The 21,253-nt window shown below is 47.6% G+C and overlaps 1 protein-coding gene across 1 annotated transcript in view; it reads left to right on the top strand.

Annotated features, from left to right (window-relative positions):
* LOC115125118 (rho guanine nucleotide exchange factor 26-like) overlaps window positions 1-21,253 on the top strand; it is a 130,255-nt gene that overhangs the window by 92,322 nt on the left and 16,680 nt on the right. Inside the window, 1 exon segment of the mRNA XM_065000579.1 lies at window positions 5,611-5,820. Coding sequence (XP_064856651.1) covers window positions 5,611-5,820 — 210 coding nt within the window.

Raw genomic sequence — 21,253 nt, 5'->3', positions numbered from 1 at the left:
TAGCAGTGCGGAGCGCCTCCGTGATACAGAGAAGAGCAGTCTCAGTTGAATGACTAGTCTTGAAACCTGACTGATTTGGATCAAGAAGGTCATTCTGAGAGAGATAGCGGGAGAGCTGGCCAAGGACGGCACGTTCAAGAGTTTTGGAGAGAAAAGAAAGAAGGGATACTGGTCTGTAGTTGTTGACATCGGAGGGATCGAGTGTAGGTTTTTTCAGAAGGGGTGCAACTCTCGCTCTCTTGAAGACGGAAGGGACGTAGCCAGCGGTCAGGGATGAGTTGATGAGCGAGGTGAGGTAAGGAGAAGGTCTCCGGAAATGGTCTGGAGAAGAGAGGAGGGGATAGGATCAAGCGGGCAGGTTGTTGGGCGGCCGGCCGTCACAAGACGCGAGATTTCATCTGGAGAGAGAGGGGAGAAAGAGGTCAGAGCACAGGGTAGGGCAGTGTGAGCAGAACCAGCGGTGTCGTTTGACTTAGCAAACGAGGATCGGATGTCGTCGACCTTCTTTTCAAAATGGTTGACGAAGTCATCTGCAGAGAGGGAGGAGGGGGGGGGGGGAGGAGGATTCAGGAGGGAGGAGAAGGTGGCAAAGAGCTTCCTAGGGTTAGAGGCAGATGCTTGGAATTTAGAGTGGTAGAAAGTGGCTTTAGCAGCAGAGACAGAAGAGGAACATGTAGAGAGGAGGGAGTGAAAGGATGCCAGGTCCGCAGGGAGGCGAGTTTTCCTCCATTTCCGCTCGGCTGCCCGGAGCCCTCTTCTCTCTCTCTCTTCTCTCTCTCTTCTCTTCTCTCTCTCTCTCTCTCGCCTCTCTCTCGCCTCTCTCTCTTCTCTCTCTCTCGCGTCTCTCTCTCGTCTCTCTACAGCAGACATATGGTGAGCAATACGTTTGGAACATCAAATCGCAATACATATAGAATCATCAGAACCACAATACATATAGAATCATCAGAACCACAATACATATAGAATCATCAGAACCACAATACATATAGAATCATCAGAACCACAATACATATAGAATCATCAGAACCACAATACATATAGAATCATCAGAACCACAATACATATAGAATCATCAGAACCACAATACATATAGAATCATCAGAACCACAATACATATAGAATCATCAGAACCACAATACATATAGAATCAACAGAACCACAATACATATAGAATCATCAGAACCACAATACATATAGAATCAACAGAACCACAATACATATAGAATCATCAGAACCACAATACATATAGAATCAACAGAACCACAATACATATAGAATCATCAGAACCACAATACATATAGAATCACAATACATATAGAATCATCAGAACCACAATACATATAGAATCATCAGAACCACAATACATATAGAATCATCAGAACCAAATACATATAGAATCATCAGAACCACAATAGAACCACAATCATATAGAATCAACAGAATCACAATACATATAGAATCATCAGAATCACAATACATATAGAATCATCAGAACCACATTACATATAGAATCATCAGAACCACAATACATATAGAATCAACAGAACCACAATACATATAGAATCATCAGAACCACAATACATATAGAACCATCAGAACCACAATACATATAGAATCACAATACATATAGAATCATCAGAACCACAATACATATAGAATCACAATACATATAGAACCATCAGAACCACAATACATATAGAACCACAATACATATAGAATCAACAGAACCACAATACATATAGAATCATCAGAACCACAATACATATAGAACCATCAGAACCACAATACATATAGAATCATCAGAACCACAATACATATAGAATCATCAGAACCACAATACATATAGAATCACAATACATATAGAACCATCAGAACCACAATACATATAGAATCACAATACATATAGAACCATCAGAACCACAATACATATAGAATCACAATACATATAGAACCATCAGAACCACAATACATATAGAATCACAATACATATAGAATCATCAGAACCACAATACATATAGAATCATCAGAACCACAATACATATAGAATCATCAGAACCACATTACATATAGAATCAACAGAACCACATTACATATAGAATCATCAGAACCACAATACATATAGAACCACAATACATATAGAATCAACAGAACCACAATACATATATAATCATCAGAACCACAATACATATAGAATAATCAGAACCACAATACATATAGAATCAACAGAACCACAATACATATAGAACCACAATACATATAGAATCATCAGAACCACAATACATATAGAATCATCAGAACCACAATACATATAGAATCATCAGAACCACAATACATATAGAATCATCAGAACCACAATACATATAGAATCATCAGAACCACAATACATATAGAATCATCAGAACCACAATACATATAGAATCATCAGAACCACATTACATATAGAATCATCAGAACCACAATACATATAGAATCATCAGAACCACAATACATATAGAATCATCAGAACCACAATACATATAGAATCATCAGAACCACAATACATATAGAATCATCAGAACCACAATACATATAGAATCATCAGAACCACATTACATATAGAACCACAATACATATAGAATCATCAGAACCACAATACATATAGAATCATCAGAACCACAATACATATAGAATCATCAGAACCACAATACATATAGAACCACAATACATATAGAATCATCAGAACCACAATACATATAGAATCACAATACATATAGAATCATCAGAACCACAATACATATAGAATCATCAGAACCACAATACATATAGAATCATCAGAACCACAATACATATAGAACCACAATACATATAGAATCATCAGAACCACAATACATATAGAATCATCAGAACCACAATACATATAGAATCATCAGAACCACAATACATATAGAACCACAATACATATAGAATCATCAGAACCACAATACATATAGAATCATCAGAACCACAATACATATAGAACCACAATACATATAGAATCATCAGAACCACAATACATATAGAATCACAATACATATAGAATCATCAGAACCACAATACATATAGAATCATCAGAACCACAATACATATAGAATCATCAGAACCACAATACATATAGAATCATCAGAACCACATTACATATAGAACCACAATACATATAGAATCATCAGAACCACAATACATATAGAATCATCAGAACCACAATACATATAGAATCATCAGAACCACATTACATATAGAATCATCAGAACCACAATACATATAGAATCATCAGAACCACAATACATATAGAATCATCAGAACCACAATACATATAGAATCATCAGAACCACAATACATATAGAACCACAATACATATAGAATCACAATACATATAGAATCATCAGAACCACAATACATATAGAATCATCAGAACCACAATACATATAGAATCAACAGAATCACAATACATATAGAACCACAATACATATAGAACCACAATACATATAGAATCATCAGAACCACAATACATATAGAATCAACAGAACCACAATACATATAGAACCATCAGAACCACAATACATATAGAATCATCAGAATCACAATACATATAGAATCATCAGAACCACAATACATATAGAACCACAATACATATAGAATCAACAGAACCACAATACATATAGAATCATCAGAACCACAATACATATAGAATCATCAGAACCACAATACATATAGAATCAACAGAACCACAATACATATAGAATCAACAGAATCACAATACATATAGAACCACAATACATATAGAATCATCAGAACCACAATACATATAGAATCATCAGAACCACAATACATATAGAACCATCAGAACCACAATACATATAGAACCATCAGAATCACAATACATATAGAATCATCAGAACCACAATACATATAGAACCAACAGAATCACAATACATATAGAACCACAATACATATAGAATCAACAGAATCACAATACATATAGAATCATCAGAACCACAATACATATAGAATCATCAGAACCACAATACATATAGAATCAACAGAACCACAATACATATAGAACCATCAGAACCACAATACATATAGAATCATCAGAATCACAATACATATAGAATCATCAGAACCACAATACATATAGAACCAACAGAATCACAATACATATAGAACCACAATACATATAGAATCATCAGAATCACAATACATATAGAATCATCAGAACCACAATACATATAGAATCATCAGAACCACAATACATATAGAACCACAATACATATAGAACCATCAGAATCACAATACATATAGAACCACAATACATATAGAATCATCAGAACCACATTACATATAGAATCATCAGAACCACAATACATATAGAATCATCAGAACCACAATACATATAGACCAACAGAATCACAATACATATAGAACCACAATACATATAGAATCATCAGAACCACAATACATATAGAATCATCAGAACCACATTACATATAGAATCATCAGAACCACAATACATATAGAATCATCAGAACCACAATACATATAGAATCATCAGAACCACAATACATATAGAACCACAATACATATAGAATCAACAGAATCACAATACATATAGAATCATCAGAACCACAATACATATAGAATCATCAGAACCACAATACATAATCAGAATCATCAGAACCACAAACCACATATAGAATCATCAGAACCACAATACATATAGAATCATCAGAACCACAATACATATAGAACCATCAGAACCACAATACATATAGAATCATCAGAACCACAATACATATAGAATCATCAGAACCACAATACATATAGAATCATCAGAACCACAATACATATAGAATCATCAGAACCACAATACATATAGAATCATCAGAACCACAATACATATAGAATCATCAGAACCACAATACATATAGAATCATCAGAACCACAATGCATATTGTATCATCAGAACCACAATGCATATAGAATCATCAGAACCACAATACATATAGAATCATCAGAACCACAATACATATAGAATCAACAGAATCACAATACATATAGAATCATCAGAACCACAATACATATAGAATCATCAGAACCACAATACATATAGAATCAACAGAACCACAATACATATAGAATCATCAGAACCACAATACATATAGAATCATCAGAACCACAATGCATATTGTATCATCACCTAAGTGTTGTCCTTGGCAATTCCCAGCCCTACAGCAAACACTACCTAATTACTACCAGGAAGTAAAGCAGGGACTGAATTGTGGTAGAGGCGTTTCAGTTGTGGGGCTAATTGATGTCTCTCCCTCTCCTTCTCTCTCTGCTCTCTCTCTCCCTTTCCCCTCTCTCCCCCTCCAATCCCCTTTCTCCCCCTCCCTCCCTCTCTCCCTCTTCTTCCCTCTCCTTCTCTCTCTCTCCTTCCTCCCTCCTCCCTCCCTCCTCTCCTCTCCTCCCCTCCCTCTCTCCCTCTTCTTCCCTCTCCTTCTCTCCCTCCCTCCCTCTCTCCCTCTTCTTCCCTCTCTCTCCTTCTCGCCCTCCCTCCCTCTCTCCCTCCTCTCCTCTCTCCCCCTCCCTCAGTGAAGACAGCTATGCAGTGATAGACTATGCTCTGAGGGACCATATCTGGGTGGGACCCTGCCAGGCTCAGGATATCAACCTATCACCCATCAGAACCACCGCTGGAATGCTGACATCACGGCATCCCGGGGCCAGCCACCTCTTCCGCCTGCGTTTCCGTAGCAACCATTCCGGAGACAAGGTGCCCATGGTCCTGGGAGTGGAGCTAATGTAAGTGTCACCTTCTAGTGTGCAACCCTTGACCTTTGTGTATCTGTGTTTGTTTTCCTCTCTATTTCTCCGATCTGGGTCCTTCTCTCTGAGCTGGGTCCTATATGGGTCTCTTTCTCCTTCTCTCTCTCTCTCTGTGAGCTGGGTCCTATCTGAGTCCTTCTCTATCTGGGTCTTATGTCTTCACCATCAGAAGCCACTGAGGTTCTATCCTGTCTGTCTCTCTCCTGTCTTTCTCTCCTGCTGTCTGTCTCTCTCCTGTCTTTCTCTCCTGCTGTCTGTCTCTCTCCTGTCTTTCTATCCTGCTGTCTGTCTCTCTCCTGTCTTTCTATCCTGCTGTCTGTCTCTCCTGTTTTTCTATCCTGCTGTCTGTCTCTCCTGTCTTTCTCTCCTGTCTGTCTCTCTCCTGTCTTTCTCTCCTGTCTGTCTCTCTCCTGTCTTTCTATCCTGCTGTCTGTCTCTCTCCTGTCTTTCTATCCTGCTGTCTGTCTCTCCTGTCTTTCTCTCCTGCTGTCTGTCTCTCTCCTGTCTTTCTATCCTGCTATCTGTCCTTCTATCCTGCTGTCTGTCTCTCCTGTTTTTCTATCCTGCTGTCTGTCTTACTCTCTCCTGTCTTTCTCTCCTGCTGTCTGTCTTACTCTCTCCTGTCTTTCTATCCTGCTGTCTGTCTGTCTCTCCTGTCTTTCTATCCTGCTGTCTGTCTCTCTCCTGTCTTTCTATCCTGCTGTCTGTCTCTCTCCTGTCTTTCTATCCTGCTGTCTGTCTCTCTCCTGTCTTTCTATCCTGCTGTCTGTCTCTCTCCTGTTTTTCTATCCTGCTGTCTGTCACTCTCCTGTCTTTCTATCCTGCTGTCTGTCTCTCTCCTGTCTTTCTCTCCTGCTGTCTGTCTCTCTCCTGTCTTTCTATCCTGCTGTCTGTCTGTCTCTCTCCTGTCTTTCTATCCTGCTGTCTGTCTGTCTCTCTCCTGTCTTTCTATCATGCTGTCTGTCTGTCTCTCTCCTGTCTTTCTACCCTGCTGTCTGTCTGTCTCTCTCCTGTCTTTCTACCCTGCTGTCTGTGTCTCTCTCCTGTCTTTCTACCCTGCTGTCTGTCTGTCTCTCTCCTGTCTTTCTCTCCTGCTGTCTGTCTGTCTCTCTCCTGTCTTTCTCTCCTGCTGTCTCTCCTGTCTTTCTATCCTGCTGTCTCTCCTGTCTTTCTATCCTGCTGTCTCTCCTGTCTTTCTATCCTGCTGTCTCTCCTGTCTTTCTATCCTGCTGTCTCTCCTGTCTTTCTATCCTGCTGTCTCTCCTGTCTTTCTATCCTGCTGTCTGTCTGTCTCTCTCCTGTCTTTCTCTCCTGCTGTCTGTCTTACTCTCTCCTGTCTTTCTATCCTGCTGTCTGTCTTACTCTCTCCTGTCTTTCTCTCCTGCTGTCTGTCTTACTCTCTCCTGTCTTTCTTTTCTACATATTTTCCTGTTATCACTTCATCCTTCTGTCAGTTGGGTCAAATGTGTGTGAGTGTGTGTGTGACTGTGTGTGTTCCATCAGGAACATGTTTGTTTGTGTCCCTCAGTACATCTGATGGGCGTCAGAGGCAGGCCTCACTCAGATCAAAGTCACTTTATAGAGACCGATTTTCTTTCTCTCAGTTCAATTCAAGGGGCTTTATTGACATGGGAGACATGTGTTAACATGGCCAAAGCAAGTGAAGTAGATAATAAACAAAAGTGAAATAAACAATAACAAATAAACAGTGAACATTAAACTCACAACAGATGCAACAGGATAAAGACATTTCAAATGTCATTCTATGTGTATATACAGTGTTGTAATGATGTAGAAACAGTTAAAGTACAAAAGGGAAAATAAATAGACATAAATATGGGTTGTATTTACAATGGTGTTTGTTCTTCACTGGTTGCCCTTTTCTTGTGGCAACAGGTCACAAATCTTGCTGCTGTGATGTCACACTGTGGTATTTCACCCAGTAGATATGGGAGTTTATCAAAATTGGGTTTGTTTTCGAATTCTTTGTGGATCTGTGTAATCTGAGGGAAATATGTATCTCTAATATGGTCATACATTGGGCAGGAGGTTAGGAAGTGCAGCTCAGTTTCCACCTCATTTTGTGGGCAGTGAGCACATAGCCTGTCTTCTCTTGAGAGCCATGTCTGCCTACGGCGGCCTTTCTCAATAGCAAGGCTATGCTCACTAAGTCTGTACATAGTCAAAGCTTTCCTTAAGTTTGGGTCAGTCACAGTGGTCAGGTATTCTGCCACTGTGTACTCTCTGTTTCGGTCCAACTAGCATTCTAGTTTGCTCTGTTTTTTTGTTAATTCTTTCCAATATGTCAAGTAATTATCTTTTTGTTTTCTCGTGATTTGGTTGGGTCTAATTGTGCTGCTGTCCTGGGGCTCTGTGGGGTGTGTTTGTGAACAGAGCCCCAGGACCAGCTCTCTCTCTCACTCACACACACACTGATCAAAGTCCCCTGGTATCAGAGTGTATAGCCTTCCCTCCTCACCTCATTAAGACTCTCAGGGTAATGACCCACAGTAGAAATCAGCTGAGCTTTTTACATTCCTGTCTGTAATGGAATAATGTTTCTCCCGCAAACACTGCCTATACAGGGAGAGGGACAGGGAGAGGAACAGGGAGAGGGACAGGAACAGGAACAGGGAGAGAGACAGGGAGAGGGACAGGAACAGGGAGAGGGACAAGGAGAGGAACAGAGACAGGGAGAGGGACAGGGAGAAGGACAAGGAGAGGGACAGGAACAAGGAGAGGGATAAGGAGAGGGAGAAGGACAAGGAGAGGGACAGGAACAAGGAGAGGGATAAGGAGTGGGAGAAGGACAAGGAGAGGGACAGGGAGAGGAACAGGGACAGGAACAAGGAGAGGGATAAGGAGAGGGAGAAGGACAAGGAGAGGGACAGGGAGAGGAACAGGGAGAGGGACAGGAACAAGGAGAAGGACGGAGAGGGACAGGAACAGGGACAGGAACAGGGAGAGGGACAGGAACAGGGAGAGGGACAGGAACAGGGAGAGGGACAGGAACAGGGACAGGGAGTGGGACAGGAACAAGGAGAGGGACAGGGAGAGGGACAGGGAGAGGGACAGGAACAAGGAGAGGGAGAGTGACAGGGAGCGGGACAGGAACAAGGAGAAGGACAGGGAGAGGGACAGGGAGAAGGACAGGGAGAGGGACAGGAACAAGGTGAGGGAGAGTGACAGGGAGCGGGACAGGAACAAGGAGAAGGACAGGGAGAGGGACAGGGACAAGTAGAGGGAGAGGGACAGGGAGAAGGACAGGGAGAGGGACAGGAACAAGGAGAGGGACAGGGAGAAGGACAAGGAGAGGGACAGTGAGAGGAACAAGGAGAGGGACAGGAACAAGGAGAGGGACAGGGAGAGGGAGAGGGACAGGAACAAGGAGAGGGATAAGGAGAGGAACAGGGAGAAGGACAAGGAGAGGGACAGGGAGAAGGACAGGGAGAGGGACAGGAACAAGGAGAGGGACAGGGAGAGGGACAAGGAGAGGGAGAGGGACAGGAACAATGAGAGAGATAAGGAGAGGGAGAAGGAGAGGGACAGGGAGAAGGAGAGGGACAGGAACAAGGAGAGGGAGAGGGACAGGGACAAGTAGAGGGAGAGGGACAGGGAGAAGGACAGGGAGAGGGACAGGAACAAGGAGAGAGATAAGGAGAGGGAGAGGGACAGGGAGAAGGACAGGGACAGGGAGAAGGACAGGGAGAGGGACAGGAACAAGGAGAGGGAGAGGGACAGGGACATGGAAAGGGACAGGGAGAGGGACAGGAACAAAGAGAGGGAAAGGGACAGAAACAAGGAGAGGGACAGGAACAGGGAGAGGGACAGGAACAGGGACAGGAACAGGGAGAGGGACAGGAACAGGGAGAGGGACAGGGACAGGGAGAGGGACGGGAACAGGGAGAGGGACAGGAACAAAGAGAGGGACAGGGAGAAGGACAGGGAGAAGGAGAGGGACAGGGAGAGGGACAGGAACAAGGAGAGGGACAAGGAGAGAGACAAGGGAGAGGGACAGGGAGAGAGACAAGGGAGAGAGACAAGGGAGAGAGACAAGGGAGAGAGACAAAGGAGAGGGACAGGGAGAGGGACAGGGACAGGGAGAGGGACGGGAACAGGGAGAGGGACAGGAACAAAGAGAGGGACAGGGAGAAGGACAGGGAGAAGGAGAGGGACAGGGAGAGGGACAGGAACAAGGAGAGGGACAAGGAGAGAGACAAGGGAGAGGGACAGGGAGAGAGACAAGGGAGAGAGACAAGGGAGAGAGACAAGGGAGAGAGACAAAGGAGAGGGACAGGGAGAGAGACAGGGAGAGGGACAGGGAGAGGGACAGGGAGAGAGACAAGGGAGAGAGACAAGGGAGAGAGACAGGGAGAGGGACAGGGAGAGGGACAAGGAGACGGACAGGGAGAGAGACAAAGGAGAGGGACAGGGAGAGAGACAAAGGAGAGGGACAAGGAGGAGGGAGAGGGACAAGGGGGATACCTAGTCAGTTGTACAACTGATATGTGTGGGGCAGAATGACAGATTTTACCTTGTCAGCTCGGGGATTCGATCCAGCAACCTTTCGGTTACAGGCCCAATGCTCAAATCACTTTGCAATGTCATAGCAGTCTATTTTGCTTATTTTGGGCAGTAGTTTTACATCACCCACAACCATTCTCTCATTTGGGTTAGTTCTGGTTGTCTGTTTTTGGTTAGATAGTTTTCTCTATTTCTTTCTTTAGGTTTTTGGGCTCTTCATCGTTTCTAATTGCTGTTCATTTTCTTAGGTTTTCTTTTTGAATTTGATATGTTAGCTGGTATGTCAAATATACCGTTTCTACTGCTAAGTTCACACCTTCACTATTGCAGGGAAACATGTTGTCTAGGATTTTGCTGTGGTCTGATAGGGGTGTCAGTGGGCTGACTGTGAACACTCTGAGAGACTCTGGGTTGAGGTCAGTGGGCTGACTGTGAACGCTCTGAGAGACTCTGGGTTGAGGTCAGTGGGCTGACTGTGAACGCTCTGAGAGACTCTGGGTTGAGGTCAGTGATAAAGTAATCTACAGTACTACTGCCAAGAAATGAGCTATAGGTGTACGTGCTGTAGGAGTCCCCTTGAAGCCTACCGTCTCTCTCTCTCTCTCTCCCCCTCTGTCTCTGGTTCTTGTCCTGGCTGTAGACCTATAGTCGTGTCTCACTCACACACAGACGCCTGCCAATTACTGGTCTTTATTTAAAGGGCGTGTTCAGTCTACTTCCTTTGTCAGCACGCGTTTGCCGACACACACACACACACACACACACTACAAGGCCAGATCTCCCTCATTCCTCTATCTGTTTAGGTTAACCTCCCTTTTGAATCACATTCTCTACAGCTCTTACCTCTGTAGACACCTGGCATAAACATAACATTAACTTCACCTCTGTAGACACCTGGCATAAACATAACATTAACCTCACCTCTGTAGACACCTGGCATAAACATAACATTAACCTCACCTCTGTAGACACCTGGCATAAACATAACATTAACCTCACCTCTGTAGACACCTGGCATAAACATAACATTAACCTCACCTCTGTAGACACCTGGCATAAACATAACATTAACCTCACCTCTGTAGACACCTGGCATAAACATAACATTAACCTCACCTCTGTAGACACCTGGCATAAACATAACATTAACCTCACCTCTGTAGACACCTGGCATAAACATAACATTAACCTCACCTCTGTAGACACCTGGCATAAACATAACATTAACCTCACCTCTGTAGACACCTCTGTTACACCTGGCATAAACATAACATTAACCTCACCTCTGTAGACACCTGGCATAAACATAACATTAACCTCACCTCTGTAGACACCTGGCATAAACATAACATTAACCTCACCTCTGTAGACACCTGGCATAAACATAACATTAACCTCACCTCTGTAGACACCTGGCATAAACATAACATTAACCTCACCTCTGTAGACACCTGGCATAAACATAACATTAACCTCACCTCTGTAGACACCTGGCATAAACATAACATTAACCTCACCTCTGTAGACACCTGTTAACACCTGGACACCTGGCATAAACATAACATTAACTTCACCTCTGTAGACACCTGGCATAAACATAACATTAACCTCACCTCTGTAGACACCTGGCATAAACATAACATTAACCTCACCTCTGTAGACACCTGGCATAAACATAACATTAACTTCAACTACTAGTCAAAGGCCTCTACTCTACTACTAGTCTCAAACGAATCTGCATCCAATTATTAGACTGGTCGCTTGTTTGGTCGATAGGCTGTTGGTCGCCTGAGTTTTTATTGTTGTTGAGCAAATATACACTACCAATATACACTACAAATATACACTACCAATATACACTACCAATATACACTACAAATGTACACTACAAATGTACACTACAAATGTACACTACCAATATACACTACCAATATACACTACCAATATACACTACCAATATACACTACAAATGTACACTACAAATGTACACTACCAATATACACTACAAATATACACTACAAATATACACTACCAATATACACTACCAATATACACTACAAATATACACTACAAATATACACTACAAATATACACTACAATTATACACTACCAATATACACTACAATTATACACTACAAATATACACTACCAATATACACTACCAATATACCATACAAATATACACTACCAATATACACTACCAATATACACTACCAATATACACTACAATTATACACTACAATTATACACTACAAATGTACACTACAAATGTACACTACCATTATACACTACAAATATACACTACAAATATACACTACAAATATACACTACAATTATACACTACAATTATACACTACAAATATACACTACAATTATATACTACAAATATACACTACCAATATACACTACAAATATACACTACCAATATACCATACAAATATACACTACAAATATACACTACAAATATACAAATATACACTACAAATATACACTACAAATATACACTACATGACCAAAAGTATTTGGTCCATGGGGCGACGCACAATTGGCCTAGCGTCGTCCGGGTTAGGGAGGGTTTGGCCCGTAGGGATATCCTTGTCTCATCGCGCACTAGCGACTCCTGTGGCGGGCCGGGCGCAGTGCGCGCTAACCAAGGTCGCCAGGTACACAGTGTTTCCTCCGACACATTGGTGCGGCTGGCTTTCGGGTTGGATGCGCGCTGTGTTAATTAAGAAGCACTGCGGCTTGGTTGGGTTGTGTTTCGGAGGACGCATGGCTTTCGACCCGTACAGGGGCGATGAATTCAAAATTGGATACCACAAAATTGGGGAGAAAAGGGGGTCAAATTTAACAACAAAAAAATACAAATAAAATATTAATGGCTGAAGGAGTCACTCGCCCCAACAAGATAACTTGAGAAAGTACATGTCTATGAGTCCAGTAGGCTATAAAAGTCTTAAATAAATATAAATTCATAGTTGGCCTATACTAAAAAAATATGTTTTTATTCAAACTTTATTTAACTAGGCAAGTCAATTAAGAACAAATTCTTATTTTCAATGACGGCCTACCAGGGAACAGTGAGTTAACTGCCTTGTTCAGGGGCAGAACGACACATTTTTACCTTGTCAGCCCTGGGATTCGATCCAGCAGCCTTTTGGTTACTGGCCCAACGCTCTAACCAGTAGGCTACCTGCTGGTTTCTGGCCCAGCGCTCTAACCACTAGGCTACCTGCTGGTTACTCCAACACTCTAACCACTAGGCTACCTGCCACCCCTCTAACCACTAGGCTACCTGCTGGTTTCTGGCCCAGCGCTCTAACCACTAGGCTACCTGCTGGTTTCTGGCCCAGCGCTCTAACCACTAGGCTACCTGCTGGTTACTGGTCCAACACTCTACTCTACCTGCTGGTTACTGGCCAACACTCTAACCACTAGGCTACCTGCTGGTTTCTGGCCCAACACTCTAACCACTAGGCTACCTGCTGGTTTCTGGCCCAGCGCTCTAACCACTAGGCTACCTGCTGGTTACTGGTCCAACACTCTAACCACTAGGCTACCTGCTGGTTACTGGCCCAACACTCTAACCACTTGGCTACCTGCTGGTTACTGGACCAACACTCTAACCACTAGGCTACCTCCTGGTTACTGGCCCAACGCTCTAACCACTAGGCTACCTGCTGGTTAATGGCCCAACGCTCTAACATCTAGACTACCTGCTGGTTACTAGTCCAACACTCTAACCACTAGGCTACCTGCTGGTTACTGGCCCAGCGCTCTAACCACTAGGCTACCTGCTGGTTTCTGGCCCAACACTCTAACCACTTGGCTACCTGCTGGTTACTGGCCCAACGCTCTAACCACTTGGCTACCTGCTGGTTACTGGCCCAACACTCTAACCACTAGGCTACCTCCTGGTTACTGGCCCAACGCTCTAACCACTAGGCTACCTGCTGGTTACTGGACCAACACTCTAACCACTAGGCTACCTGCTGGTTACTGGACCAACGCTCCAACCACTAGGCTACCTGCTGGTTACTGGACCAACACTCTAACCACTAGGCTACCTGCCACCCCTCTAACCACTAGGCTACCTGCCACCCCTCTAACCACTAGGCTACCTGCCTCCTCTAACCACTAGGCTACCTGCCTCCCCTCTAACCACTTGGCTACCTGCTGGTTACTGACCCAACACTCTAACCACTAGGCTACCTGCTGGTTACTAGTCCAACACTCTAACCACTAGGCTACCTGCCACCCCTCTAACCACTAGGCTACCTGCCTCCTCTAACCACTAGGCTACCTGCCTCCCCTCTAACCACTAGGCTACCTGCTGGTTACTGGCCCAACGCTCTAACCACTAGGCTACCTGCTGGTTACTGGTCCAACACTCTAACCACTAGACTACCTGCTGGTTACTAGTCCAACGCTCTAACCACTAGACTACCTGCTGGTTACTGGCCCAAGTCGCTCTGGATAAGAGCGTCTGCTAAATGACTTAAATGTAATGTAAATGTAACCACTAGGCTACCTGCTGGTTACTGGCCCAACGCTCTAACCACTAGGCTACCTGCTGGTTACTAGTCCAACGCTCTAACCACTAGGCTACCTGCTGGTTACTGGCCCAACGCTCTAACCACTAGGCTACCTGTTGGTTACTGGCCCAACGCTCTAACCACTAGGCTACCTGCTGGTTAATGGCCCAACGCTCTAACCACTAGGCTACCTGCTGGTTACTGGCCCAACGCTCTAACCACTAGGCTACCTGCTGGTTACTGGCCCAACGCTCTAACCACTAGGCTACCTGCTAGTTACTGGCCCAACGCTCTAACCACTAGGCTACCTGCTGGTTACTGGTCCAACACTCTAACCACTAGACTACCTGCTGGTTACTAGTCCAACGCTCTAACCACTAGACTACCTGCTGGTTACTGGCCCAACGCTCTAACCACTAGGCTACCTGCTGGTTACTGGCCCAACGCTCTAACCACTAGGCTACCTGCTGGTTACTGGCCCAACGCTCTAACCACTAGGCTACCTGCTGGTTACTGGCCCAACGCTCTAACCACTAGGCCAGGGAGAGAGGGGTGAGTTTGCTGGAGGTAACAGTACCAGACAGGGGAGACAGACCAGGAAGAGAGGGGTGAGTTTGCTGGAGGTACCTGTACCAGACAGGGGAGACAGACCAGGAAGAGAGGGGTGAGTTTGCTGGAGGTACCTGTACCAGACAGAGAGGGGTGAGTGTGCTGGAGGTAACAGTACCAGACAGGGGAGACAGACCAGGAAGAGAGGGGTGAGTTTGCTGGAGGTACCTGTACCAGACAGGGGAGACAGACCAGGGAAAGAGGGGTGAGTGTGCTGGAGGTAACAGTACCAGACAGGGGAGACAGACCAGGGAGAGAGGGGTGAGTTTGCTGGAGGTAACAGTACCAGACAGGGGAGACAGACCAGGAAGAGAGGGGTGAGTTTGCTGGAGGTAACAGTACCAGACAGGGGAGACAGACCAGGAAGAGAGGGGTGAGTTTGCTGGAGGTACCTGTACCAGACAGAGAGGGGTGAGTGTGCTGGAGGTAACAGTACCAGACAGGGGAGACAGACCAGGAAGAGAGGGGTGAGTTTGCTGGAGGTAACAGTACCAGACAGGGGAGACAGACCAGGAAGAGAGGGGTGAGTTTGCTGGAGGTACCTGTACCAGACAGGGGAGACAGACCAGGGAGAGAGGGGTGAGTGTGCTGGAGGTAACAGTACCAGACAGGGAGACCGACCAGGAAGAGAGGGGTGAGTTTGCTGGAGGTAACAGTACCAGACAGGGGAGACAGACCAGGGAGAGAGGGGTGAGTGTGCTGGAGGTACCTGTACCAGACAGGAGGGGGTGAGTGTGCTGGACAGTACCAGACAGGGAGACAGACCAGGGAGAGAGGGTGGTTGAGGTTTGCTGGAGGTAACAGTACCAGACAGACAGGGGAGACAGACCAGGAAGAGAGGGGTGAGTTTGCTGGAGGTACCTGTACCAGACAGGAGACAGACCAGGGAAAGAGGGGTGAGTGTGCTGGAGGTAACAGTACCAGACAGGGGAGACAGACCAGGAAGAGAGGGGTGAGTTTGCTGGAGGTAACAGTACCAGACAGGGGAGACAGACCAGGAAGAGAGGGGTGAGTGTGCTGGAGGTAACAGTACCAGACAGGGGAGACAGACCAGGAAGAGAGGGGTGAGTTTGCTGGAGGTACCTGTACCAGACAGGGGAGACAGACCAGGAAGAGAGGGGTGAGGTGCTGGAGGTGAGTGAGTTTGCTGGAGGTAACAGTACCAGACAGGGGAGACAGACCAGGAAGAGAGGGGTGAGTTTGCTGGAGGTACCTGTACCAGACAGGGGAGACAGACCAGGACGAGAGGGGTGAGTTTGCTGGAGGTACCTGTACCAGACAGGGGAGACAGACCAGGGCAGACGGTGAACAGTGCAGTATCTGCTTGGGAGAAGCTTTTTTGGGGAGGCAGATTCCTTGTAGAAAATCCCACCTAGCTAACCAGTCTCTGTCCCCCGTTTTTCTCCCCCCATGTGCAAAAGGAGGTTAGCTAGATATATCACTTCAGTTTCGGTGAATGGTACTTTACAACGTCCTAACAAAGTGGTCCTGTGGCTGTTGTATTTGGGAGATTACAAGGAAGCCTTCAAAGGCCTGTGCATTTGGGGGGGCTGTGAAACTCTCCTGCAGTTGTTGGGCTCAAGGGCTTTGACACCTCTCACTTCACACCTCCGAGCTAATTGGAGTTGCAGACAGACCTGTTCTGTCTGCAACTTAGCATTCAGTCCTTACAAAGTAAAATATTTCATTGTCATTTATTTTCTCTTCTTGGCTTACAAGTACTATGAATAGTATGTCTTTGTGTGTCCGCCTTTCTCGTGTGTGTGTGTGTGTGTGTGTGTTTTTGAGCCGTTTACCACTTACTGTAGTAGCCTAGTGTATGATCTGGGTTAGAGAGCCCCCTCGGCGACCAGCCCATTGTGACAGTGGTTGTTACACGTTGTGAGACTGGTTGCCTAGCAGAGTACCCCATTGTTGAATTGACATGTTCCCACGATTCACACTGACCCCCCCCTTCATCCCTCTCTCTTCACCCCCTCTCCACGTTTTATCGAGGCCTGTAATCTCGACTTTCACTGTGTGTTATTATAGGCCAGAACAGAGGCTGAAAAACACTATTGTAGGACAGAACAGAGGCTGAAAACACACAGAGAGAGAGAGGGAGAGAGAGAGATCTCTCCACCAGTGTCTGTTGGGGTGGTCAGTCTGCAAGGTTGGCTATCACAGTGACATCATATGAGAGGAAATAAGATGGACAGCTGGAGCAGTGTTGTTGTGTGCAGACTGACTCTGTGTTGAGTCTGTGTCTGTACTATGAGACTGGCACACAGCTGTTGCTCTCTCACTCTGTCATTGTTTGTTATATGCTTTTCACTGCAGGCTACAAATACTCTGTCTCTCTCTGTCTCCTCTAGTTCCCTGGTCTGGGCTAGAGGTAGTTCCCTGGCCAGCCCTGGTCTGGGCTAGAGGTAGTTCCCTGGTCTGGGCTAGAGGTAGTTCCCTGGTCTGGGCTAGAGGTAGTTCCCTGGTCTGGGCTAGAGGTAGTTCCCTGGTCTGGGCTAGAGGTAGTTCCCTGGTCTGGGCTAGAGGTAGTTCCCTGGTCTGGGCTAGAGGTAGTTCCCTGGTCTGGGCTAGAGGTAGTTCCCTGGTCTGTCTGGGCTGGGCTAGAGGTAGTTCCTGGTCTGGGCCTGGTCTGGGCTAGAGGTAGTTCCCTGGTCTGGGCTAGAGGTAGTTCCCTGGTCTGGGCTAGAGGTAGTTCCCTGGTCTGGGCTAGAGGTAGTCTGGGGTAGTTCCCTGGTCTGGGCTAGAGGTAGTTCCCTGGTCTGGGCTAGAGGTAGTTCCCTGGTCTGGGCTAGAGGTAGTTCCCTGGTCTGGGCTAGAGGTAGTTCCCTGGTCTGGGCTGGGCTAGAGGTAGTTCCCTGGTCTGGGCTAGAGGTAGTTCCCTGGTCTGGGCTAGAGGTAGTTCCCTGGTCTGGGCTAGAGAGGTAGTTCCCTGGTCTGGGCTAGAGGTAGTTCCCTGGTCTGGGCTAGAGGTAGTTCCCTGGTCTGGGCTAGAGGTAGTTCCCTGGTCTGGGCTAGAGGTAGTTCCCTGGTCTGGGCTAGAGGTAGTTCCCTGGTCTGGGCTAGAGGTAGTTCCCTGGTCTGGGCTAGAGGTGGTCTGGGCTAGAGGTAGTCTGGGCTAGAGGTAGTCTGGGCTAGAGGTAGTCTGGGCTAGAGGTAGTCTGGGCTAGAGGTAGTTCCCTGGTCTGGGCTAGAGGTAGTTCCCTGGCCAGCCCTGGTCTGGGCTGGAGGTAGTTCCCTGGCCTGGGCTAGAAGTAGTTCCCTGGTCTGGGCTAGAGGTAGTTCCCTGGTCTGGGCCCTGGTCTGGGCTAGAGGTAGTTCCCTGGTCTGGGCTAGAGGTAGTTCCCTGGTCCAGCCCTGGTCTGGGCTAGAGGTAGTTCCCTGGTCTGGCCCTGGTCTGGGCTAGAGGTAGTTCCCTGGTCTGCCCTGGTTCCCTGGTCTGGGCTAGAGGTAGTTCCCTGGGCAGCCCTGGTCTGGGCTAGAGGTAGTTCCCCAGCCCTGGTCTGGGCTAGAGGTAGTTCCCTGGTCTGGGCAGCCCTGGTCTGGGCTAGAGGTAGTTCCCTGGTCCTGGCCAGCCTGGTCTGGGCTAGAGGTAGTTCCTGGTCTGGGCTAGAAGTAGTTCCCTGGTCTGGGCAGCCCTGGTCTGGGCTAGAGGTAGTTCCCTGGCCAGCCCTGGTCTGGGCTAGAGGTAGTGGTCCTGGCCTGGGCTAGAGTCTGGGCTAGAGGTAGTTCTGGGCTAGAGGTAGCCTGGGCTAGAGGGTCTGGGCTAGAGGTAGTCTGGCCAGCCCTGGTCTGGGCTAGAGGTAGTTCCTGGGTAGCCCTGGTCTGGGCTAGAGGTAGTTCCCTGGCCAGCCCTGGTCTGGGCTAGAGGTAGTTCCCTGGTCTGGGCTAGAGGTAGTTCCCTGGCCAGCCCTGGTCTGGGCTAGAGGTAGTTCCCTGGCCAGCCCTGGTCTGGGCTAGAGGTAGTTCCCTGGTCTGGGCTAGAGGTAGTTCCCTGGTCTGGGCTAGAGGTAGTTCCCTGGTCTGGGCTAGAGGTAGTTCCCTGGCCAGCCCTGGTCTGGGCTAGAGGTAGTTCCCTGGCCAGCCCTGGTCTGGGCTAGAGGTAGTTCCCTGGCCAGCCCTGGTCTGGGCTAGAGGTAGTTCCCTGGCCAGCCCTGGTCTGGGCTAGAGGTAGTTCCCTGGCCAGCCCTGGTCTGGGCTAGAGGTAGTTCCCTGGCCAGCCCTGGTCTGGGCTAGAGGTAGTTCCCTGGCCTGGGCTAGAAGTAGTTCCCTGGCCAGCCCTGGTCTGGGCTAGAGGTAGTTCCCTGGCCAGCCCTGGTCTGGGCTAGAGGTAGTTCCCTGGCCAGCCCTGGTCTGGGCTAGAGGTAGTTCCCTGGCCAGCCCTGGTCTGGGCTAGAGGTAGTTCCTGGCCAGCCCTGGTCTGGGCTAGAGGTAGTTCCCTGGCCAGCCCTGGTCTGGGCTAGAGGTAGTTCCCTGGCCTGGTCTGGGGGCTAGAGGTAGTTCCCTGGCCAGCCCTGGTCTGGGCTAGAGGTAGTTCCCTGGCCAGCCCTGGTCTGGGCTAGAGGTAGTTCCCTGGTCTGGGCTAGAGGTAGTTCCCTGGTCTGGGCTAGAGATAGTTCCCTGGCCAGGTCTGGGCTAGAGGTTGTTCCCTGGCCAGCCCTGGTCTGGGCTAGAGGTTGTTCCCTGGCCAGCCCTGGTCTGGGCTAGAGGTAGTTCCCTGGCCAGCCCTGGTCTGGGCTAGAGGTAGTTCCCTGGCCAGCCCTGGTCTGGGCTAGAGGTAGTTCCCTGGCCAGCCCTGGTCTGGGCTAGAGGTAGTTCCCTGGCCAGCCCTGGTCTGGGCTAGAGGTAGTTCCTTGGCCTGGGCTAGAAGTAGTTCCCTGGCCAGCCCTGGTCTGGGCTAGAGGTAGTTCCCTGGCCAGCCCTGGTCTGGGCTAGAGGTAGTTCCCTGGCCAGCCCTGGTCTGGGCTAGAGGTAGTTCCCTGGCCAGCCCTGGTCTGGGCTAGAGGTAGTTCCCTGGCCAGCCTTGGTCTGGGCTAGAGGTAGTTCCCTGGCCAGCCCTGGTCTGGGCTAGAGGTAGTTCCCTGGCCTGGTCTGGTCTGGGCTAGAGGTAGTTCCCTGGCCTGGTCTGGTCTGGGCTAGAGGTAGTTCCCTGGCCTGGTCTGGTCTGGGCTAGAGGTAGTTCCCTGGCCTGGTCTGGTCTGGGCTAGAGGTAGTTCCCTGGCCTGGTCTGGTCTGGGCTAGAGGTAGTTCCCTGGCCTGGGCTAGAAGTAGTTCCCTGGCCAGCCCTGGTCTGGGCTAGAGGTAGTTCCCTGGCCAGCCCTGGTCTGGGCTAGAGGTAGTTCCCTGGCCAGCCCTGGTCTGGGCTAGAGGTAGTTCCCTGGCCAGCCCTGGTCTGGGCTAGAGGTAGTTCCTGGTCTGGCCAGCCCTGGTCTGGGCTAGAGGTAGTTCCCAGCCCTGGTCTGGGCTAGAGGTAGTTCCCCAGCCCTGGTCTGGGCTAGAGGTAGTTCCCTGGTCTGGGCTAGAGGTAGTTCCCTGGTCTGGGCCAGCCCTGGTCTGGGCTAGAGGTAGTTCCCTGGCCAGCCCTTGTCTGGTCTAGAGGTAGTTCCCTGGCCAGCCCTGGTCTGGGCTAGAGGTAGTTCCTTGGCTTGGGCTAGAGGTAGTTCCCTGGCCAGCCCTGGTCTGGGCTAGAGGTAGTTCCCTGCCCAGCTCTCGTCTGGGCTAGAGGTAGTTCCCTGGCCAGC

The sequence above is a fragment of the Oncorhynchus nerka genome, linkage group LG14, assembly GCF_034236695.1.
Source record: "Oncorhynchus nerka isolate Pitt River linkage group LG14, Oner_Uvic_2.0, whole genome shotgun sequence".
Lineage (NCBI taxonomy): Eukaryota > Metazoa > Chordata > Actinopteri > Salmoniformes > Salmonidae > Oncorhynchus > Oncorhynchus nerka.
Note: the sequence above shows the minus strand (reverse complement) of the source record. Positions and strands in the feature narration are given on the sequence as shown.